This window comes from Vombatus ursinus, unplaced genomic scaffold, assembly GCF_900497805.2.
Source record: "Vombatus ursinus unplaced genomic scaffold, bare-nosed wombat genome assembly UNPS02014959.1, whole genome shotgun sequence".
NCBI classification, from domain to species: Eukaryota; Metazoa; Chordata; class Mammalia; order Diprotodontia; family Vombatidae; genus Vombatus; species Vombatus ursinus.
In genome coordinates, this window is record NW_020954737.1 from 14883091 (window position 1) to 14907901 (window position 24811).

General features: G+C 35.9%; 1 protein-coding gene across 4 annotated transcripts in view; it reads left to right on the plus strand.

Annotated features, from left to right (window-relative positions):
- ARMC8 (armadillo repeat containing 8) overlaps positions 1 to 24407 on the plus strand; it is a 129767-nt gene extending 105360 nt beyond the window's left edge. For 2 of the 4 annotated variants that reach the window (XM_027845262.1, XM_027845263.1), the window contains 8 exons: positions 1636 to 1722; positions 2933 to 3025; positions 5718 to 5867; positions 6850 to 6945; positions 16777 to 16872; positions 18879 to 18951; positions 20942 to 21035; positions 21715 to 24407. In XM_027845262.1, the coding sequence (XP_027701063.1) occupies positions 1636 to 1722; positions 2933 to 3025; positions 5718 to 5867; positions 6850 to 6945; positions 16777 to 16872; positions 18879 to 18951; positions 20942 to 21035; positions 21715 to 21748 (723 nt within the window). In that variant the 3' untranslated portion in view covers positions 21749 to 24407. The remainder of the gene's footprint in view (positions 1 to 1635; positions 1723 to 2932; positions 3026 to 5717; positions 5868 to 6849; positions 6946 to 16776; positions 16873 to 18878; positions 18952 to 20941; positions 21036 to 21714) is intronic. The other 2 variants (XM_027845264.1, XM_027845265.1) reach the window with 2 other exon arrangements.
- The last annotated feature ends 404 nt before the right edge of the window (positions 24408 to 24811 follow it).

Genomic DNA, 24811 nt, shown 5'->3' on the forward strand with positions numbered 1-24811 from the left:
TGACTATTGTCCTAGGACCCTGAGCCTTGAGTTGTAAGTACAGGTGGCTTAGATAAGTGGTCATTGAATATAAATGCTGGGTGTTATGAAAGCATTAAAGACCATCTTGGGACCCACAGGGGAAGAATTCTAATTTGTGATAGTCTGTTGGAGCAGCATTACATGCTACTGTTAACAAGTCCCACCAGGAAACAAAACAGAAAGTCACTGTTGCTACCAAGGCTTAGTCTCATTATTTCAGTTAATTTTCTGCAATAATCTATCAATGATTAGTGTTGTGTAACAGGAAGTGCACTGGTTTTGAAGCAAAGGATTAGGTTCATGCTGTGGCTCTCCTGTTTACTACCTTAGTGGCCTGAGGGAAATCTTTTATCCTCTTTGGCCCTTCAGTAACATCAAGGGGTCAGACCAGGGGATCCCCAAGGTCCCTTCCAAGTTGTTGAGTGAATACAATGAGTGTAGCCATGCTGCCATGGCTACTGCAGTTTCTTAGTCTATTTCTTTGAAGGATCTACATTTCTATACACATAGGGGCAAGGTAACTTTTATTCATTCAACCAGCATTTATTAAGCTCCTGCAATGTGCTAGGTACTGCGATAGTCTATAAGTAGAGACAAAAATATATTAGTCCCTTTGCTCAAGGACCTTACATTCCATTCTTAGAAAATAATATTTGCATAGAAAATTAAACGCAAAATACGTATAAAGTAATTTCAAAGAAAAGAGCACCACCTAGGGGTTCAGAGTAGGCTATTGGCATTTAAGCAGAGCTTTGAAGCAACCTCAGCAATCCATGAGGCAGAGATCAGGACAGGCCAAGAATATCTTCCAGGCATCAGGGAATGCCCATGCAAAGGTGGGAGATGAATGGAACAGCAAGCAGGCCAGTTTGGCTGAAAGAAAGAGTGGGTGAGGAAAAGTAATATGCAGTATGCCTGGAAAACCAGACCATGAATGACTTGAAAAATCAAACAGAAGAGTTTGTATTTTATCCTCGAGGCAAGAGAGAGCCACTGAAGCTTCTTGAGTGATAAAGTCAGACTTGTGCTTTAGGATGTCATTTTGGAGGAGGATTGGATAGGGAAAAAAACTAGAGGCTGGAAGACCAAGTAAGAGACTATTGCAATAGTTCAGGTAAAAGAAGATGAGAGAAATGAGGGCCTGAGCTAGAGTGGTGACATGGAGAAAGGAGGACAGATGCAAAAGATATTTTGGAGATAGAATTGGCATGAATTGGCAACTGACTGAGTGAGAGGGACTAGTGAGAGGGACTAGTGAGAGGGAAGATTTGTAGATGACAGCAAGGTGAGGAGCCTGGGTGACTGGAAGGATGGATGCTCTCAACAGAAATAGGGAACTTAGAAAGAAAAGAGGACTTTTTGGGAAACATAGTTCTGTTTTGGACATGATGAATTTCTCAAGATACCTATAGGACTTAAAGTTGATGCTTATGAGGATTTTAGCCAGTCCTAATAAATAATCAGTCACAATTCTATGTAGATCCTTATTAACTGTATTTTACATGTGAGGAATCAGATGAAAAAATAAATTGCTTTTATTTCATTTGTTCATCTTATTACTTCCATGGTTCTATAAGTTAATAGAGGTCTTGTCTCTCCCTGTAATTCTCTTAGGTTTTACAAAATGCACCAGATGAAATTTTAGTGGTAGCATCTTCCATGCTGTGTAATCTATTGCTTGAATTCTCTCCAAGCAAAGAGGTTGGTATATTTATATATTTTCTTCTTGGTTTTGAATTAACGCAGTTATATTGTGCTTCTTGTTGATTGACAGTGCATTTTCATTGGATCTGAAATGATCCTTACTCATTGTTTCATTTAAAGAATAACTTCTAAATTGTTAGATTTCTTTGATTTCAATATCAAACAAAATTGTATTTCAGGTGACATTTACAGTCTAGTTGAAGGAAATAGGGCAGATAAGATATAGTTACAAATAACAACCTAACAAAATGAAATAAGTGAAAAGAAGGGATGCAAAGTGCTATGAAAAATTTGTAGAGGGAGAAATTACTTTCAACTCAGGGAGAGGAACTCAGAGAAGACTTCAGAGAAGAGATAGCATATGAATTGGGACTTGAAAAAAAGAAGGTATTGAGCCGGTGCTCATATTTGAGGAAGACAATCCAAACATGGGGTGGGGAGCATGGGATCAAAGATGGTAGGGAACAGGTATCTATTAAGTGTCTTCCATGTGCCAGGCACTGTGTTAAGCATTTTACAAATGTTATCTCATTTAAGAATGAGGGACAGAGAGCAGTCTAATTGACTGCAATGTAGATCATATGAAAGGGAGTGATATGAGATATGTCTGAAACAGTAGACTAAAGCTAGATTGCAGGGGCTCTTCAGTGTCGGAATAAGGAACTTAACAAATATTATGAAGGGGATTTCCTTAGGGGTAGGAAAACTCATCTGGACGCATCATTTCTACTCATTTGTTGTTTTGGTTTTTTTAATCTCTTTATAGTCACTTCCAATAGATAGCATAGAAGACACAACCACATGTTACTATGCATACACCTATCTGAGAGCAGTGAAGGTGATAAGTGAAACTAGTGAATGGTAACATGTAACATGCGAATCCAAAGAGTGAGAACAAGTCTCTGTAATAAAGTCTATAATCATGACACTTACAACTGTATTGCCTAAAATAGAACATATATCATAGGTTATCATTTAGGGAGATTTAATCCAGGAAATTTTTCCTTATGAGAAAATGACTACCAATATTTGTGTGTGATCACTTTTTTTAAACTTTCTACTTAGTTCTCACTCAATGGAAGAAAATATTGATTTCAGTAAAAAGGACACAGGAGAAACTTGTGGGGAATAATGTGTTATTTGTACACATTCACTGAGTTCACAAGCATAAATCTTAAGCTTCATTTTTATTCTTTTCTAATTACAGCCTATTTTAGAATCAGGAGCCATAGAGTTACTTTGTGGTTTAACCCAAAGTGAAAATCCTGCTTTACGAGTGAATGGGATTTGGGCTTTAATGGTATGTTTTCTTTATTATAGCCTTTGTGGGTATGAGGGGAAGAGAAATAGTAGTAAAGTATGTAATATCTAAGAGTTCTGAATTTTGCTTATGAAGAATATTGGGTGATACTTTGGTTCAGTGACCCAAATTATGAATTGGAACCAAGCAGACCCCAGAGGTGCAGTCTTCTAGCTCTGCCATTTACAGAATCACAGGATTTCAGAGTTGAAAGGGACCTCAGAGGCATCTATTTCAATCCATACCTGCAACATATCCAAGAAATGGTCATTCAGCTTTCTTAAAGACCTCTAATGAAAGACAAACCTCTTCCTTCCAAAGCAGCCCATTCCATTTCTGATTGTCATCTAATAATTAGATAAGTTCAGTTGTTAGGAATGTTTTTTCTCTTTACCTTAAGCGTGAATTTCCACTTTGGGCCTTCTATCTGTTGTTCATATTTCTGCTTTCTGAGGCCAAGTGGAGCAAGTCTAAACAATCTGCCAACATGACAGTCCTTCAAGCACTTGAAAACAGTTATCCTTCCCTCCTAAGTTTTCTTTTCTTCAGTTCTTTCAACCAGTCCTCATGTAGCATGATCTCAAGGCCTTTCATCCTCCTTATTGCTTTCCTCTGGACAGATCCTGTCTTTCCTAAATATTGTGTCCATAACTCAACATAACATTCCAGATGTAGTCTGATGAGGCCATTACAACATGACTATCAATCACCTCCTTACTCCTGAACGCTAGTACTCTCTTAATAGAACTTAAAATCGTGTTAGCATTCTTGGCTTTCATGTCATTACTGGCCTACATTGACCTTGAAGTTCACTAAAACCCTAGATCTTTCAAACTGCTCTCAATTCGTATTTCCATCATCTCTTACCTGTGAAGTAGATTTTTGAACCCAAGTGTGAGACTTTACATTTCATCTTATTAGATTTGACCCAATGTTCTAGCTTGTCAAATCTTTTTGAATCCCAGTTCTATCATCCAGTGTTTTAGCTATCTCTCTTAGCTTTGTGATACATGCAAATTTGTTGAGCATTTTATCTATGCTTTTAAAAATGTTACACAGCATGGGGACAAGCACAGATCCCTGGGTCACTTCACTGGAGACCTCCTTCTAAACTGACATGGAACCATTAATGACTATTATGTCTTCAGCCATTCATCAAGTCCTGAAGCCACAAAATTATACTGTCATGTAAACAAAAACTCTCCATCTTTTTCACAAGAATGGCATGAGAGATTATAAAATGCTTTGCCAAAATCTAGCTAAATGATATCTACAATATTCTACTCATCTACCAGTTTAGTAACCCAATCAATACAAGAAATAAGATTAAGTTGGCATGACCTGTCCTTGATGAAATTATGCTGACACTTTGTAATCGCTATGTCCTTTTTTAGGTGTTTACTAACCATTCTTCAAAGAATGCATTCTAGAATTTCTTTTTAATTTGTTCCTCAAATCATATATTTTTCTTCCTCAGTACAGAAATTAAACTGACCTATTTCATAAGACGATTTAAAAGCACTTGCTTTAAAAAATCTATTAAACTTTTATTTGAATAAGGCTTCATAGAGTTCATAGCCCTTTCTCTCACATTATCACATCTGTACAACAATCCTGTAAAGTGGAAAATAAATACAAATAAATATACAATTCCACTTATACCCTACATTTTTGCTCCATTATGATAGGGAGGTAACCTTAGATTCTCAAAGGCTGTCCAAGTAGAAAATAGGTTAGCAGGTCCTATCAAACTGTAAGGACATGTGTACATGTTAATTAATGGACTCTCTTTAAATTCATAGAAGCCTACCACCAGAAGCTTGGCCACCAGGTGAATTTTTTAAGCCTCTGCAACTCATGAATAACATCTAAAGCATGGTCCAGTGGAAAGAGTGCTGAATTTAAAGTTAGAGGATCTGAGTTCAAATTCTATCTTTAGCTTAGACAAGTTAGTTACTCTCTAAGTCTCAGTTTCCTCAACTGTAAAATGAAGGTGTTGGATTAGATGACCTGTAAGGGCCCTTTCAGTTCTGAATCTATGATCTATAAATATTATCATTTCCTACTTTACAATGAAGAAAGCAAGACATCAAGATTAAGTTACTTACCTAAAAGTCATGTAATTGCTGCATATGTGCTTAGTGCTTCAGTATTCTAAAAAATCTTTTATTTCAGTAGTATAGCTACTTTTACCACTGATGCAAATCAGAATCCTATCATTCCTGAGTAGTTTCATTCATATCACCTGGTAGCCAACTTTGTGATGATGAGAAGTGCTTAATAATTTTTAAGTACTTTTTTAAAAATTAAAATTGTAAGACCACATTTTTTTTCCTTCAAGTTGAACACTGCTAAGATTCACTCGTACCAGACATCCTTTGATCTTTTTATAATTGTTCATTTTGAATATGGTATATATAAGCAAAAAATTTTGAAACACACAAATGGCCATGTGACATGGAAAGAATTGATCTTTGGGGCCATCTCCAGGATGTTTAAAAATCAAAACTTCAACTTAGAAAGCCTGAGTGCTTTATAATTAGGAGTAATAACAATAAAATAACTAGAGAAAGATGCTACAGAGCCTCTTCTTCCTCTTACTTAAAAAAAAATCATCATTTACTAAAGTAAGAAAATTTAACACTAAAGACAGTTACAAATATGAAGACTATAACTTTTTTTTATCTTTCAGAATATGGCATTTCAGGCAGAACAAAAAATAAAAGCAGATATTTTACGAAGTTTAAGTACCGAGCAGTTATTCCAGTTGTTATCAGATTCAGACTTGAATGTGTTAATGAAGACTTTGGGACTTCTCAGAAATCTCCTTTCCACTCGCCCAGTAAGTAAGATCTCTCAGGCTGCCAGGAATCTTATCATATGGAACAATTATTTTCTTTAGTCTCAGAAGTACAGGAATCAGTCACTCCACCATACTTTACAGGAGCCTGTTTGTGTGCTGTGTTGTGTATTTATATATTGCCCCCTAACAAAGGAGTAAGCTTACCTTTAGGCACTCAGTGTCTGTTCTGGGATATTTCTTAACATGAAGCCCCCTCTCTACCATTCCCATCATTGCTCTCCCCCTGTCTACCCTGAGGTCTGAGTGTCACTCCACTTTTAGTTTTCATTTATTCCTTTGTCCCCATCCAGTTTCCAAGTCCATACTATTTTTATCACTTCTCCCAATGATGTCTTCTGGTCTGCTGCTTCTTGTCCCTGAGTATCCTTTCTCATCCCTATTCCTTATTGTCTCTCACTTTATATGCCCACCCTACCTGCGTTGAAAGGTATGATCACTTTCCATGGAAATTGGAAAGATAAGTGGGCATGCCCTACTCAGGAATGAGATAGGATAAGCTCTGCTATTATCTCAAACCATGCCAATGATGTCACTTCCAGAAAGAGCTTTTTGGTACTCCCAGATGCCTTCATCGATACTTCCCTACCATTCTCACTTTTCTCTACATATATTTTTTTCCAAAGATACTATTCATATTACCCACACCAATTTTGTTATATCTTCATTCTTTATTCCCTGTCACCGTTTTTCTTCCTTACCGCAATCTGACCAAAGGATTCCCATGTCCACACATTACAAAATACTGGCCTTTTATATTCCTCTTCCTCCTTCAAGTAATTGAGGAAAAAATAGAAGTGCAAGTGGAAGAAAGTTTAAAAATTTTAGGAATAATTCTGTCATTTTCTAGATATAATAATTCTATTCCCTGTTCTTTAGCTTTCAGAAAACCTCTGTGTTGTTTCTCTCTGTCTTACTCTTGGCACCTGAGAGATTAATTGTTCATTTCCAATTGATTTTGCAGCACATAGACAAGATAATGAGTACTCATGGAAAGCAAATTATGCAAGCTGTCACTCTTATTCTGGAAGGGGAGCATAATATAGAAGTCAAAGAGCAGGTATATTTTACTTTTCTATGTAAAGTATATTTTGTATCTATAAAAAGGAAGAGTAATAGAAATCTTCTCAAAGAACTAAGCCTGCACAGGTTGAGTATTAATATGTTAATGAAAATAATCTAGGAATAGGATAAAAAGGTGGGAGAAAACATTAGGAAAAGAAAGCACATGTGGGAAAAGCTAGTTAGTGTCCTACCAATTATTCCATTATTCTAATATTCTCCAAGAACACATTCAGTTACAACTCTCTATCTGGAACATAGATAGCCAGTCATATGTTTCATGCTGTAGCCTTAGAAATAACTTCCTTGGACATCCATATTCCCACTTGAAGTAATCTTTTCTTCTGGAACTCTTCCATTTCTTGTCTTTTCCTCCACTGCACACAGAATCCATGTTGTTCTACAGGAAAACAATTTTTTATTCAGGAGATGGCCTTTCTTTTGCAGTAGGTCATCTTCTGGTTCTCCCTTTTCATACATCCTTCTACCTCCATCCCCAACATCTCCACCCCTTTCTCCTCTCTATTGAGTTACAACATTTAGGGTGAATTAAGAAACTATACGCTTATCAAGGGGCTATATTCAAATGCCTTTTCATTTCTTCCTGATAATTTCTCCATGAATGTTAAATCTATATATTTCTTTAAGTACTACAAAAGTTAACTTCAGTTTTGCACTCAAAATTTGTGTGCAGAAAGTTAAATTTGATCTCTTAGATATCACTGACACTTTGTAAGATAACATGACAATTAAAGAATTTCTTTGTTCAAAAGAAACAGATTTAACAGGGGGAGAGGAGGAATGGTACCTTATTTGAAGAAGTTATATTTACCTTATGGAAATCCGCAAACCTTTGAGAATGAAAGCATGATAGATAACATTTAAACTAGATTATTACTTTGAGAATGTACTATGAACCTCCTAGTAGGATAGATTATGTCAGTGATGCTTTCCTAATAGAGATTACGAAAGTGACAGAGAAATACTTTAGGGGAACTTCAAGCCTCGTTGGACCTGCTAAAAATAGAGCATTTCATAGATTTTTAACTAAGAAGCAATAAAATAACTTCTATTCTAGATTTTATTTAGATCAACAGGGAAGAACTAATTGGTGATTTAGAAATGTGTTCTCACTCTCCTTAAATTAAATTTATATTTTTTTATATGTTGTACCCTCCAGTAAGATGTAAACTTCTTGAGTACAGGGACTGTTTTTTCATTTTGTTTTTATATCTCCAGTACCCAACACAATGCCTTACACATAGTAGTCACTTAATGCCTGTTTGTTGAACTGAGCTGAATTGAGTTGAGCAAGTGATCATAGGTAGAGTTTGTAATAGCAAGGTAAGGGAACACTGAGTCACATATATTGTTTGCATACTTTAGTAAACCAAGTGTCAACAATTTCAGAGATATGATCTCATGACCAGAATCTCTGAAGGGAAATGTGGGAGCTTAGGAGTCATGGAAGTCCTCAAACATGAAATTCTGGCTATATAATTATGAACAATGTCAGTGAGAAAGGAAAGAGGGAGATAACTATAGGAAGGAGCACATCTTCCCAAGAGATTCTGAAAAGCCAAATACAAAAGATGGAAGAGGGTCACAACCCCAAAAAAGCACAAAAGAGACACAAATTCTTAAGAATGATGTCAGGAAAGCTAACAGCTAGAATGAACTAAAATTTATAAAAAAAAAATACTAGACAACAGAAAAGGACTATATGGTCACTAATTTGGTCACTAGTTGAGGCACATAGACTCATAAAGGTTTAATCCTTCCAGCATACAGTTTAATTTTAACAAATGACAAGATACAGAGTTATTAAACTCCTATTTACTTCTCTCTTCTTCAGTAAGAAGGTTGGTCTTCAAATGGAAGGATATAACAAACATAATAAAGAAGCATTTGTAGCTGAAGATAAGTGAGGAGGAAGATAGTGAATACTCAGCCACTTTAAATTAGTTCACATTTCCAGAACCAGATGAATTTGGTGCTAAAAAGAACTTGGAAATGTGATCTCAGAGACACTACAGGGATATTTTAAAAATCACCAAAAAAAGAAGAGCTACCAAAAGATTAGAGATGGGAAAATATCTTAATTTTCTTTCTTGAAGAGGGAAAATATGGATTGTGGGAACAAGACACTGGCAAACTTGATATTGATTCCTAGCAAAATTCTAAAATAGGCTGTCAAATCATTTGTGAACATGTGGAAATGAATTTAGTAATCACTAAGAATCGAGATGGATTCACTAAAAAAAATGCCAACCTAATTTCATTTCCATTTTTAATATGTTTGTCAGGTTCAATAGCTCAGGGGTTAGCTTTAAGTACAGTGTGCCTTGATTTCAAGAAAGCATTTGACACAGTCTCTCATGTTAAATATGTGGACAAGATAAAGAGATGTTGGCTGCATGATGGTATTACTAGGAGCTTTTGGAACTGATTGAATGACTAAGTCCAAAGGTTAGTCTTTAATGAGGTAATATCATCTAATTTGGATGAGGAAGTGATCATAGGTAGAATTAGTCATATATACTGTTTGCATACTTTAATAAACCAAATGTCAACAATTTAGCATGGTCACAACCTTAAGTAGCACGTTTATCACATTCGTAGATTGCACAGAGCTGGCAGAGATAACTAAGATATTGGATAATAGGATTCAGAAAAGATCTTGACAGACCAGAGCAATTGGACAAATCACATAAAATGAAATTTTGCAGGAATAAAGGTACATTTCACAATTGGGTTCAAAAATTAATTTCACAAGTATATAATAAGAAAGCTATAGCTAGACAATCCTATGAAAAAGATATGGGGGGGGTGAAGTGGGGTTGTAGATTGCAAGCAACAAAAAGTAAATGCTGTTGAAGTTGCATTTAGAGAGGAATAATGCTCAGAACAGAGAAAATAGTAGTTCCAATATAATGTTCCCTGCTTAGGCCAATCTAGGATCCTGTTTTCAATTCTGAGCGTTATGTTTTTTAAGAAAGGTTTGAGCATGTGCAGTGGAAAGTCACCAATGTAAGAGGACTGGAGAACATTTTACATGAGGATTATTCAAAGAAACTAGGAACCCAGAGAAAAGAAGTTAGTGGACAGAATAGCAGCTTATGATAACTCTTTTCAATTATTTAAAGGTCTGTCATGTTGGATCTACTCAATCTAAGAGAACTAGAAGTAATGGGAAGAAATTGCAAGGACACCGATTTAGAATTGATGTAATGAAAAAATTCCTAATAATTTGAGTTGTCCAGAAACAGAATGGGCTCCTGTGGGGAGTAATGGGTTCTGCTTCATTCCATATTTTCCTCCAGTGGCAGGATGACCATTTGTTGGGGATGCTATAGAAGAGATTCTTCTCTAGATAGGGGTTGGGTTCAGTAGCCAGTGAAGGACCGTTGAACTCTATGGGTCTAAACTCTGAAACTCTTGACAAAATATACCATAAGAGCCTTGTAGATAAAATGTTAAAAAATTTGGGCTGAATATTAATGTAACTGGATAGATTCAAAGTTAGCTGAACAACTTTATTGAGACTATTAGTAAATGGATTAGTGATGACCTTGTAGGATGGTTTCTACTAGAAAACTACCAGGATTCTGGCCCAGATAATTCAATTCAACAAAAATGTATTTGGTGCTTACTGTATACAGAGCACTGGGAAATAAAAAGATGAATAAGACCTGTTCTCTTCTCTCTACAAAGTTACAGCATAGTAGCAATAGGAATCTAACTAGTATTTTGGGGAGAGAGATGAAAAAGAGCCTACTTAGGCATGGGAGCATGGTGGGGTGGGATAGAGGTTTGAGGTGATGTGTGCCTGGACTTTTTACCATAATCATGAATTGTGTGAATGGTATGTTATCATGTGGTATGTGTAATGAACACACCCTGAGAAATTAAACCCATGAGGGCAAATAGCATATCATAGGATCTAGAGATTGAAGCTATGTAGAATATCATCTTAAAATAATCTGAGTGGGAGTGGTGGTCCAAAACTCATTTCTGGTTGTCTTAGAAACTTAGATTCATTGTACTAAGGATAGCATTGATAGTGGTTCAAAGGTATAGAAAACATTGCCCCTCCAATATGACCCCAAGCACCTATTCCCAATCCTTTCTTTATCTTGTTTCTCTGTAAATATGACTTTTGAGTGAGTTGTTTCCTTTCTCTGGGCCTTGATTGTCTCATTTAGAAATGACAAACTTTAAAATAGTTGACCTTCAGCCTTTCTTCTGATATTGTACAGTTCTGAGTGAGCTGCAAGATGTAAATGAAAAAGGACACAACTGAGAGTCTCTGCTACTTGTAATCAAGCTTGTAAATTTGATTACAAACCTCATTTTAAAAAACAGTTAAAAGTTTAAAACAGCCATGTAGCATGTCTAGACCATCTGTGTGTATACATGTGCCCACATGTGTGTACATGCACACTCTCACATTGTAAACATGTCTGCATGTGTCTGCACATGTGTGTAGATATGTTTACACATATGCATGCACACATTTGCAAAGATCCATTCAGTCCATGGCCATTGGGTCAGTCCATCTGGTTCAACCTAAGACCAAACAAGAATCCCTGTACAACCTCCCCAGCAAGTTATCATCTAGTTAGTCTTTGCTTGAAGACTTATAGTGAGTGGGAATCCATGAAGGGCCCAGTCAACTTTTGTGTAGTTTTAATTGGATTTTTTTCTTTACATGATGCTTATGCTTCTTTCTGCAATTATTATTTTAATCTTTCTGTGATTTCTACCCAGTTGTGCTATTATGTCCATTCATCACTACGCTGATCCTCTCTTCTTGTGGTTAAAACTCTTCATTTTACCTGACTGATCCTCATATGGCATGATTTCAAGCCTCTAATTTGGCATCCACTAAAAGACATAGGAGATCAGAGATCATATGAGCAAATGCAGAGTGGCCAAAAGGAGGGGCTTGAGTTCATAAAAGCATGAGTAGCTCACTTGGTGGAAATGAGCTTTTTAAGGGGGATTAGAGAGATAATACTGAAAGTAGAGGCTAGGTCAGACAGTGAGGGTCAGCGCCATTCAGTTCAGTGACTCAGACAGCTAGAACAATCCTTCACGTCCAAGCTATTCAAACACCAAAGGGTAGGAAACATGCTTATTTGTCATCATAAAACAGTTCTCACAAGTAATTAGTTTTACCATCTCATTTTTCGTTGTTTCTTGTCAGTATCAGTGTCATAGTATCACTCTGTATTTATACAGGGATGATCTACCTGGGGTTTTTCAGTGTAATATGTTGAAAAAATATCAGATCAAAATATTAATTACCCACATGGTGGAAAGAGAAGAGGGGAAAGGTTTATTTTCAAATTTAATGCTAGAGAAAAAGCAGATGAATCTGGAATTAGTAGATGTTGCCCAAATGTGAATATTCATTGGTCACTGAAGAGCTCTAAGGACAACAGGCTATATATATATTTTTGAATTGACTATAGTTCATGATACACAATATTAGGACACATTACCCCAATTCTTTTGAGCTCAGCAAAAATTATGAATTGGTTAAGGAAGCCATTACTCAGCTGCTGCTTTTTCCAAATTGGGCAGACTGTAGAGTTTGCTCTTGCCTAGGGAAGGTCTAGTTTACATATTCTGTTCTTTAGATTTGCTACTCTTTGGCTAGACAAAAATAATTTGAGATATATGAATCTGGCTTATAAAATAGATGCAACCTTACTTGTATTGCTCCAACATATGATATACTATCACTTTCTATTCTTGCTATTATAAATTTGCTTTTTTCCCTTCTCCGTGTCAGTGTCTTTGGAAGAACTCAGGTATTTGAGTAGTCAGGGTGCCAGAGTGGGAGCAGCCTTCCCTTAGGAAAAGAAAAAGGGCTATTGAACACTGGTAAAGGTGGCTTCTTGCCACATCCTACAACAGAAAAGTCCAGAACAACAATTTGACCTACTGCATACATGGCACAAGCAAGGAAGGAAAAAAAAAAAGACAATTCACAGGTGGTATAAATAGCCAGCTCTACTCCTTCTCTTTAGTCTCTTGCCTCCTCTTGAATCCATCATATTCTCTTTCTTAATTTTGTATTATTTCCTTTTTGTACTCCCAGCTCACAAGTAAAAGGTTAAAATCAGGGAAGAAAGAATTACAAGTGGAAATGGCTAATTAGTCTGATAAAAATTGCCTTTGTTGTATCATATAGATAATAGCTTTACATGACCTTTACTCCTATCCAATTATTCTCTGTCACTTTAGAACATAAGCATATGGTTAGTATCTTTTGAAGGAATAATGCTGACAGTTTAAATAACATTATACCTCATGTAGTCCAAGAATGCACCTCATTTTTTTTGTATCACGTGCTTCTTTTTTTTTTTAACCTGTGTTTTTTTTTATAGTGTCACATTTCCCTAAGTTTTTGTTTAGTCTTAAGCACTGGTTCCGTGGAATACAAGCTGTTGTATTCAGTTGAGCCTTTAGCTGCATTTTATAGTGGCACGGCATTTTACCACATCCTCTCTTCTCATTGGGCTTTCATTATTGTAATCATTTATCTCTACAAACTTTGCCTTGTCTACCCCTGACCTAGAGGATTCAATATGGCGTGATCTTTTTGCCATAAATTCCCAATGATATGAAATTAAAATTTCAGTTTACTGTCTAAACAGACTTCTCTAAAGATGCTTTTATTTTCTGAGGGCATTATAACACAGGAATACATGCTTAGATTTTAGCATGGCAAATTTGGGTTACATTTTTGCTCCAAGACTGACACAGTTCAGATTATGAAGCATCCTATGAAGATGACACTACTTTGGTAAAAGGTAAGCAAGTGCTATGGCCAATGTGGCATCAAAGCTTGGGACCACTAATAAAATCCATAAGTAAACATAATTTCGTACTCCCAAGCTTTAATGCCACATTGGCCATAGCACTTGCTTACCTTTTACCAAAGTAGTGTCATCTTCATAGGATGCTTCATAATCTGAACTGTGTCAGTCTTGGAGCAAAAATGTAACCCAAATTTGCCATGCTAAAATCTAAGCATGTGTTCCTGTGTTATAATGCCCTCAGAAAATAATAGCATCCAAGACAACATCGACAAAATACTCATCCTATTCAATAAATTTGTGTTTAAAAGCTCCTTTGTCTTGTTTTAGCTAATAGAGGGATGGCCTGTCTCTAACAAGCATAACAAGTGTTCAGTATCTTTTTCATCATCTGACTATAGCTAACTTAAGGTAGGAAAGCCTTCAACCATCGATAGGTAAAGATGCTTCAATTATTTCCACCAGTACTGACCATGTCTGCTTGCTGTTCTGGGTCTTCCTATTATAGGGTAAGGGGAAAGAACATATACATTTTTTTAAAGTTCCTCACACTCTTTTACATAATAACACTCTGTCCTGCTTCATTTTCCTTTACCATCTCTTTTCTTCAATTTCTCTTTCTTGCTTTTATCTGCATTAAAACTTGAAAGAAAATAGAGCTGGGCTGGATTACCACCTGTGATTGTGATTTCTGTCTGCAAGTAATTTTTACTTTGTTTCTGTAAGTGATGCTGGTATTGCCAGGTTTTAGTCTTAAGTACAGGACATGTTCTGACTGCGGTTAGTTCAGGAAAATGGAAGCAGAGGTTAGAGGGGAGGGGGAAATTTTTACCAGTGGTAGTTGGTAGTAGTGTCTGATGAGACTCCCCAAATGGTTGGTATGTGTTCCAAATTGTTAGTCATAGGATAAGGGCTGTCCCCATATCTTAGCATCTGTCAACTCTTTCTGCCCAATGTAATCGTGAATTTTTGAGTGATCCCTTTCAAACAAATAGTTGAGTATTAAACTATTTGTCAACAAAATAAATGGCTAGTCATCTCTATTCTCAGTCATTTCTGCTTTGCTCATATCTTTAAATGGTTTTAGTTGGTCTTATGGGGAGGAGAGCCCATCCCCAGAATTTATTGGCATCCTTGTCTAGGATGAGTCCTAGCAGAAACAGCTAGGCATGGTCTGCAGTTGTGGGTGAAACAGAATAAAGGCACAAGAAGTTTACTTTCTAGCTCCTTTTAACCCTTCTGGACATTTATTTGTTTCTCCATTATAATTCACCTTCCCACGGGGCCTTTAAGTGCCTTCCTTATTTCTAGTCAAAAGCCACACAGTTACATTTCTTACCTCCCATCATTTCCATTCACCAAAAAGGGAAGGGGAAGGGAATAAGCATTTATATAGAGCCTATTATGTACCAGGTACTGTGTAAGTGCTTTACAAATATTATCTCTTGATCCTCATAACAACCCTATGAGATAGATGTTATTATTATCCCTATTTTACAGTTGAGGATACTGAGGCAAACATATTAAGTGACTTCCCCAGGGTCACACAGCTAGGCAGTGTCTGAGGTCAGATTTGAATTTGTCTTTCTGACTCCTGGCCCAATGCTCTATCTACTGCACCACCTGGCTGCCCCCTAGAAGAGATATCTGATATAGATTCCTTTCAGATCTTTCTTAATTAAAACTTTCCTTTTTGCATCCTGAGAATTATAAGTTCCCAGGGCAGGACATAGCAGAAGACTAGTAATTTCATCAATGAGGATGTTCCCTCTCCCAAAACAAATTACAACTCCTTCATACTGTAGTTTATGGTCTTCAGGAGTTTCTGTGACTGAAAAAAAATCCCCCTGATGACCAGACTACTGGTGACAAAAAAAGACTATTATTGTATTCTATAGCTAGATAAAGAAGAAGTGAAATGAATGGAATATGTGGAATAAAATACAGAAAAAAGGATGTATCATTTCAGTTATTCTGCAAAGCTGGAGTTATGATGATCAGGTGTTATGTGAGAAAGAACCACTTCAGCTTTACACCAGCAGAGACATCAAAAGGCTTTTAGCGCATAGCCTTAGACATTCCTAGTTAATTCACTTCAGTTTGGCAGTCACCTTTTAAGATCCTACATTCTATAAAACATTGTGCTCTGGGAGTTAAGATGAGGAGGATACAAAGATAATTAAGACATATTCTATGCTCTCTGAATTTCTGATGTTGGGAGGGAAGGTGCAGATCCAAGAGGCACACCATTATCCTATATCTTTATAATAACATGCAGAATAACATATGATTGGATTGTACGGACAATGAACTTTTATGCAAAGTTGTTGGAAGGGAAGAGCGTAGGGTCTCTGCCCTATCATCCCCTACCTCATGTTAGGGACACCCATATATACCCTCTTTGAGGATCAGAAACATTTCCAGAGCCTCAAGCTGGGGGACAAGGAAGTACCTTGTCTACCAGTAAGTAGAGAAGTCTGAGAAGCCTGGCAAGGATTTCTGAATACATCTATCATCTATCAGGGGATAATAGTTTTTCAGAACAAATATTTTACTGATAAGGAAGTGAAGGGTTTTCTTCCCCATCTCATCCTTGTGAAATTAAGACACACTGGGTCAATGTAAATGGTTCCTACGGTAATGGAACATGTTAATAACAATAAAGTACTTAATATGTTTTTGTGGTAGTAACTAAAAATATCACATAGGTTTCCCCTGTAAAGCTCATTGTTGTACTAAAACTATCACTTTAAAAGCTACTTATCAAGTTACAGAAAACAAGGCTTTGAGGCAAATTTTGTCTTAACAGTACTATGATAAATTATATTTTTCTTTTACGTTGTGGTTATATGAAATGTATAGAACTGGTGATTTAAAAACATTTATTTTGGTTTCTCTGTGGTCAGAGCATCATGAAGTATCAAAATTGTTTTAAAAGTTTAATTGTTCAGATAAATTAAAGCCTGCATCCACACCAATAACTGTTCTTTCCCCCCTAGACGTTATGTATATTGGCCAATATAGCAGATGGAACAACAGCAAAAGAACTCATTATGACCAATGATGACATTTTGCAGAAAATTAAGTATTACATGGTATGTATGACCTTTTTCTTTCTTTAAGGGAAGGTTTTTTTCCTATTGTTCATAGATTCAGGAGGCAGGATAGCTACGTTAGTACCACTATTTCAAAATATAGATTATGCAAAGATACTAAAACATAATTCATTTTAATAATTTAATTAAAGTATAAAATATTATTGTGACAAATTTAGAATTTGTACATGAGTAGGCACTCGAGAACTATTTGCTAAGTGAAGGTATGAAGGACTTGACTTTTTTCTTTTAATAGAGGTCAAATAGAAAATCTCTCCAAATGAAGAGTGATCAAATTTTTGGGTAAGGCCAATATGAAAATTTGTTTTACCTAATTATCCATATTTATTACAAGGATTTTGGTTTTTTTGTTCTTTTTTTTTTTTACAGAGGAGGAAAGGTGGATGAAGGAGAGAAAATGAATGTTTGTTAATTGAAAAATAAAATTTAATCTAAAAAATATTTAGAAACTAAGTAGTTAGAAGGAGATTTAATTAGAATCATAAAATCCTGAAACTGTTCATTTAATTAATCCTTTTCCTTAGCTACAGTTACATTGCAAACTTACTTTAAGAGGCATCTGGTTTCTTCCTAAGTGAAATATTGAGAATTCTGCTGTGAAATGTTGTATATATATATATATATATATGTCAAAATCAACCCAACGAATCTTATCTAAATGTTTTGAGAATAGAGACAAAGAGATATTTTGCAGGTTTCCACCAAAAAAAAAGCTAGCCTTTTTATATAGTAGAAAGAATGTGAAAAGCACAATTCAAACAGAAATAGTTGAAATATAGCTCTAATAAAAGTCATAGAAGTAATAGCTTGTGTTCATATGCCACTTAACAGTTTAAAAAGAAAAAATCTTTTATATTCATTATTTCATTGGAGCCTCACTACAATTTTGTGTAGGGAAGTGGGGCAAGTACTTTTTAATCATTTTATAGATAAGGAAATTGATGTTTCAAAAGGTTAGGTAGACTCAAATCCCAGTCGTCTGACCCCAAATTCAAGCTTGTAGTAGCTGATTTAAATAGAAGTCTTCCAAAATAATGCATTCAGTGATTGCCTGGGTGTAATGTCATTTGTAGTAAAGAATTTTTTTTAAATTTGGTCCTTCTAGTTGATTTTATTTTTCTTGCCTAGATTTAAGATTTTGAGAGGTAGTTATATAAATAACTTACCATGTTCTTTGGTATCTTTCCAAATGAATAGTAGTAGTTTGACCCTCCCAGTGATCCAAATTTGAGGAGGTAAAGCCTCCTTTTCAGTAAGATGTGTAGTCTGAATGAGCCACTTATAAAATACCTCGTTTTGGGGCAGCTAGGTGGCTCAGTGGATAGACATCCAGCCTTAGAGTCAGGAGGACCTGAGTTTAAATCTGGCCTCAGACACATGACACTTACCAGCTGTGTGACCCTGGGCAAGTCATTTAACCCCAATTGCCTCACCAAAAAGTAAGGGAAAAAAAAAAACCACCTCATTTTAGAACATTTTCTATTTATAGAAGTACAGACATGCAATGCTCTCTATCCCTACCACCTCTGAATTAAGAAAAAAAAGAAAAGACTGAGCAAATTGAATGAAATAAGTATTTGGAAAAGATAAATAACAAACTTAATGATACCTAAATTTACATTAGAGGATTGAATATTGTATAATGAATAACTCATAAGTACCATAAATTTCCACAAATTACAATAATGACTCCAAGTAATTTCCATTATGACTCTGATTGGGTATAGCCTACAGTTTACACAGAGCAGGTATATTATATCTATTAGTTGGTGGCAACAAGAAAAGTTTTCTAATAATAAGGGATCAGCATAGAATTCCTATAATGACATCTCTGTGCTGATTACTCTAAATACTCATAACTTGGTGGATTTCTTGAGACTTTATTACTTGAAATGCAATTTTATATAAAATTACCACTGTTTTGACGTGATTTCATATAAAGTTACATCTGTTTTTGACGGAATTTCCTTTTCTTTGTGATTTAGGGTCATTCGCATGTTAAACTACAGCTTGCTGCCATGTTTTGTATATCAAACCTCATATGGAATGAAGAAGAAGGTAAGAGAGATTTGTGAGATCTGTCTTGAAGAAGGAAAATATGAAGCAAAAAGTTTTCTGTGAGGCTATTTTATCTGGAAAGCACCAGGTATTCAAGATCCTTTCTAGAAGTAGGCACAAGAAGTCATTTTCTTTTCTGATTCATTTTCTAGCTTTGGACCCTGCTCCAGTTTCCCGAGAAAAACACTGACATCGTTTTATACTATGAAATAAAAATGGGTCTAGTGCCCATGCAGCTAGATGATTACTGGGCAACCAGTTTTCTCAGAGCAAAGCTACATGCTTTGAGGGTATCATAAAGAAATAAGAGATTTCGTCCTGCACTCAAAACAAACACTTGAAAACAATTGGAGAAAACTTAAACAATAATATATAACCTGAATACACAACTACCCCAGACATTGAATAAGGTTATGATTAGAGGTGAGAAGATTAATAAAAAGAGTATTCTTGGAAGAGGTGATTTTGGAGATAAGTTTTGAAGTAGATTGAGTCATAGATTAGCAAAGAGCAGGACAGTGAACATTCTAATTGTAGAGAATGATGTGTGCCAAGGCATAAATAAGCAGATCATACATAGATTTTTTAAAAATTAGTGACTTTGACAGAACAAAGGAAATGGATTGCAGAGTGATGAAAAATAGTGAAGTGAAGTTAGTGAAGAAATATGAAGATAAGGATGAATGATCTGGATTTAATATATAGGCAAGAGGGAGTCACTATAGATTCTTGAGGAGAGTATGGTATTTGAAGAAGGTTAATTTACCCACTATATACATTAACATATGCATAAGATAGATTTCAAAGATACTGCATACCAGATAACTGAGAAATGCACCCGTTTTTACTTAGCTCACATATCTACTAAGTTCTTATTATTCTGTTCTCCTTATGTCTCACTCATCCTAAACCTATTCTTTGTCCTGATTGCAATCTCCAGTCCTTCTATTGCTCAGAATTCTCCCAGGCCATCATCTCTGCTCTGGCTTCATTTTTTTCCTTTCACACTCTCAACCCTATAGTTAACTATCTCAATAACACACTGTCTTTTCTTCTCAATCCCTTGCCTCCTTGGCCTGCTACCACCCAACCCAACCCTAGCTATGTGTCACTCTATCCATCTCTTCTGCTTCTCCTCAAGTACAGCTGGCTAGAAACTAGAGAAGTCTCGAAACTGTTGTGACAAGTCTGTTACAGATTTATGTTATACAGTCTCAATTGGGTCCTTATTAAAGCAATACAATCCTTGTATTCTTCCCTACTTGATTCTCTGTCTCACCTCCCATTGTAGCTTCTCCCAACCTCTCCTACACCACCCTCTCTACTTTCTTAGTTGAGGACTTTATTTCATACTTTACTGAGAAAATAAGGGCATTTGCCCTGAACTCCCTCTCCATGGCTCTGATGTCAAAATCCCTTGACATCACTCCTCTCCCCCATTCTTACCACCTTTATTACAGATTATAACATCATTATTTGATGAAGAGGAGGCCTTTTGACCAAAGCCAATTTCTCTGTTATGGGTTATCATCCATATCATATACCTGCATGTGTACTCCAAGGCACTGCCCTGGCTTTCTTTCTTTCCTCTCTATATTCTCTCTTGGTGACCTCATCAACTCCCATGGGTTTAATTATAATCTTTAGGGAGATGTTATGAGAGATCATTGATTTTTCACCTTTTTTTAAATCTTCTTTGAAGAAGTAAATGAATGCTTTTTTTTTTTTAACTTTTGGGATAGACCTGTGATATCATCAGTGTAGGGAAATCCTGGTAAAGAAACTTTTTGCCCTGATGTCATATGAGCAATTCTGTAATTTCAGAGTCTCACAAAGTTGTTTGGGGCCCTGGGCAGTTAGATGACTTGTTCAAAAACACACATGAGCGTGTGTCCAAAGTAGGACTTGAATTCAGCTCTTCCAAACTCCAAGGCTAGCCATCTTTCTACTACATAATGCTCTCAGTAATATCTAAGGTTTTATTTTCCAGGTTCACAAGAACGGCAAGATAAATTACGAGACATTGGCATTGTAGATATTCTACACAAACTCAGCCAATCACCAGATACAAACCTATGTGATAAGTAAGTACCTATGATGCTTAATATGAAAGTTTTTAAATTGTATAATAATCTACCTTGACATTCTTTGTATGCAGTTTGTCATCAGTCATTTCCTGCAGTCTTATTTACATCCACTGTGTATCTCTGTTGCCTTCTGGATGACCCGCCAATTTTGATTTTTCAGAGATTATGGTATTTCATGGTCTGTAGCCATCTAGCATCACCAAGAGGTGATGTGGGGGATTATTGTTTGAGTGCTAAAGCAATAATTTAGCACAAAATAATACCAGATAGCTTTGATAAAATTGGAAATTGTTTTGTCTCATATTACCTTGAGTACCTATGTGAATTGTTTGATGTATAGTCTTTGATATGTAGGTAAGTCAAATTGTCAGGAAAAGATAATGTGACTTTTATCCTAACTATAATATACCAGTGAAACCAGTTTTTGGTTTTTGTTTTGTTTTGTTTTGTTTTTTTTTGTTTTAATTTCTTCAACTTAGTTTTCCTCGTCCTGAATCAGGCTATAAGGAACAACCAGGTATAGCACAAGTGGACATTCAAAAGTTCTCTTGCGGGATTACAAAGCAATGCCTACTATCTATCTTTCCACATTTTGGAATATGAGATTATAATTTAGCTAATTTTTTTAAATGAAAAATTTCCTAGATACTCACTAATTCATGGTTTGTGATTTCAGAGCAAAGACAGCACTGCAGCAGTACCTTGCGTGATGGGAGACCCAGCGAGTCTTCAGGCCCCTCTCCCCTCCCGTTTGTTTAAGGAGTAACAGGAAATAGCCTCATTGGGTTCCTTATATTTGCACAAGTCACCTTGGACTGAGTTTCTCTCACGTGCAGGGAGCTGTTTTGCAAAAGCAATTTAGTAGAATAGATCTCAGATACATCTTGAGAACCTTCTTCAAGGTAGTAACTTACTCAGAGGACTATTGTGTTTATTTTTTCCTGAGCTACCTGGACTCTATTAGAACAATCAATCGTCATTTTCCTTTGGACCTACAATTTTTTGCCTATGCTGCAGCCACTTTGTGTGTGAATGTGGGTGCGTATGTATGTGTGTGTGTGTGTGTGTGTAAATGTGTGTGTGTTTGCGTGTGTATGAATGTATGAGGGAAAACCTCAGAATTTTGTTTTCTTATTTTATGTGTGAAAATCTCTTTTCTACAGATTTTCCAGGGTTTAAGCATTGCTTGCTGTATGAAAACTTTACTGAATTATATACAGTTTGAATGATATGTTATTTTAAAAACAAAAATTTGTTAAGTGTTCCATAAAGGTTATGTTGAATTTTGGTCAGATGAATATTTGTAAGTAAAAATATATGCATTTCTGAACCTCAAACTTAACTTACATATATTTCCTTCAAAAAGAGAGAGAGAGCAAGAAAGAGATTGAGAGAGAGAGAGAGAAAGAAAAAAAGAAAGAAAGAAAGAAAAAATGGCTCTAGATGACCTGAATCACAGGCAATATTAATGGTGCTAGCTAGCATCTTACTGCCGCACAATATTAGCAGGTACTAGTGGCTCTTTCAGCCCAATTAAGTTCTCAGGCTTCCTAAGTAAAGGGATGGGGTAACTCTCCTTAAGGTTTTGAAAATATCCAAGGGGAAATGTCATGGTACTACTGATAGTGATGCTTCTGTGGCAAAGTACTGTGAGAGAAGAACCAGTGGGTTCAGTGCCGGCACTCACTAGGGAACTTGCCAGTCACATTTGAAGACCCAGATCTCCTGCATTCCTGTGTACATGTCTTAGGATCGGCATGGTAAGTGACAGCCATTGGACAGTGATTAGGCAAGACCATTTCAGACCAGGTCATTTCTTAGAAATGCTGTCAGAATAAAAAGGAAGGAATCTGGCAAGTCTGAGTTTGAAGATTCATTGCATCCTAATATTTGCACTTCCTACAGAATATATCACTGTGAAATGAATTTGTTTTCTCCAAAGTTAAGCTATTTCAGGAGGCTCGAGGTAAAGAGTTAAACAGTTTAAAAAGAAGTTTTTCTCAAGAGCATTGCTAAGCATAATTAGCATTTTGTGGCCAGGAATTGAAACATAATGTGCTTTTATGAAAGAGATCAGGGCTTTAGTAACTGGTGCAGTCGGGCACCTATATGAATAAGGATGGAGAACTTAATGTCCAGAAAAGGAAGAGAAAATATCTTCTTGATGACTGAAGATGATGTATTCTCTCTGCACAATACATGTATCTTGTCTTTTTAATACCTTTTAGCTTAAAATGTTCTCCAAGCTGTGGCTTAACTTGTCCCCAGATGTTTACATAAAACATAATGCAAGTTACAATGAACTATTAGAGGGAGAAATCTGGCTCTTATTTTCCTTCAAATAAAAGAAGTCTTGAAGAAGGAAACCAGGTTTGCAAACCTGGATGAGTCTACAATTTGAGTCAAAGCAAAAAACCCGGGATTTCATTACCCAATTCTGTCAGATATTACTAGGATATAAACTACTCTGTTACTATCCAGCACTTTCCTTTATAGAGTTTATCTGTTTGGTTAAAATAGAGCATTTTCCAAAAAATGCATTTAACTTCATTTTTTTCCCTACTCTGAATGTGGCCACCTAGAGATCCCCTGATTTAAATGCAGAGATAATGAATGTTTATTCCTTCAGGACATCAATGAAAAAAAGACTTTTAAAATAAACATCTGGATTTTGCAGAGAGATCAAAATGCAAATATGGGAAAACCTGGGGGTATTTTTTTAAAATCTAGTTTCTTGGAAATAAAGCCTTATTTTAAAACACATTCAACTGATGACAGTTTTTCTAGCACTAAAAATATCCTTAATTAAAACTTTTAATGTGAAACACTCCAAAGTTACTATCAAATTAAAACAGACCAACAATAAAATGCTAAGACAATCCAGACATCACATGGAAGGAAAAAAAGTATTTTTCCAGAATGACATCAGTAGACTAAAAGTCCACTAAATAGCATTTTCACTCTCAAACTATGTGAACTGATATTGCCTATGGATGTATACAAATAGGAAAATTAAAAGTGCTTTACCATAAACTAGCTCTTCTGAATTTCATGAAAAAATGTATTTATTATGATAATACTGTTTTCTGCATTACACGCAATTTTTAGTCTGCAGAACACTGGCAACAGTGGAAAATGGTCTTGTGTATATAGCCCAAGTTCTTAACTAAGCTTCTCAACAATCTTTAATACTGCTTTCTGTTTCTCCTTTTTTCTGTAATCCAGAACTTATGAACTAGAAAAGAATGTCCAATTTAATAAGTTGCATTTATTTCCTGAAGCACTTTATTGAGAACGATAAATGTTCTGGTAGTGTTTGGATAAAATTATGACTTTTAACACATGATAATAAAGCCAAGCAAAATCACAGCAATTTCTAAAACTTACTCTATGTTTTCCAAATGTACAGTACATTAGAGGACTTTTGAAAAATGTATCCTCTGGCATTTGAAATGCATCTCTCCATGACTCAAAGGGCTGAAAGGTGACTGAGTTTCAGAGGTCCTGCCTTGGACAAGCCTGAGCCTGATCACAAGAATCCAGGTTATGTGCTTCTCATTGAAGTGAATGGACCTGATGATGTCCTAGGCAACTTTTCATCTCAGTCACTTCCTGTATGGCTGCTTCAGGCTGTTGCCACCTTCCTCAGGCAAGCACACTCTTCTTTGTTCTTTGGCTTTGATTTTAGCTGCTTCCAACTACCATCTGCCTTAATATTTCGGTCATCATTTGTAGTTCTCCTTAATTTCCCTTCTTTCTCATGAGTCCCGTAT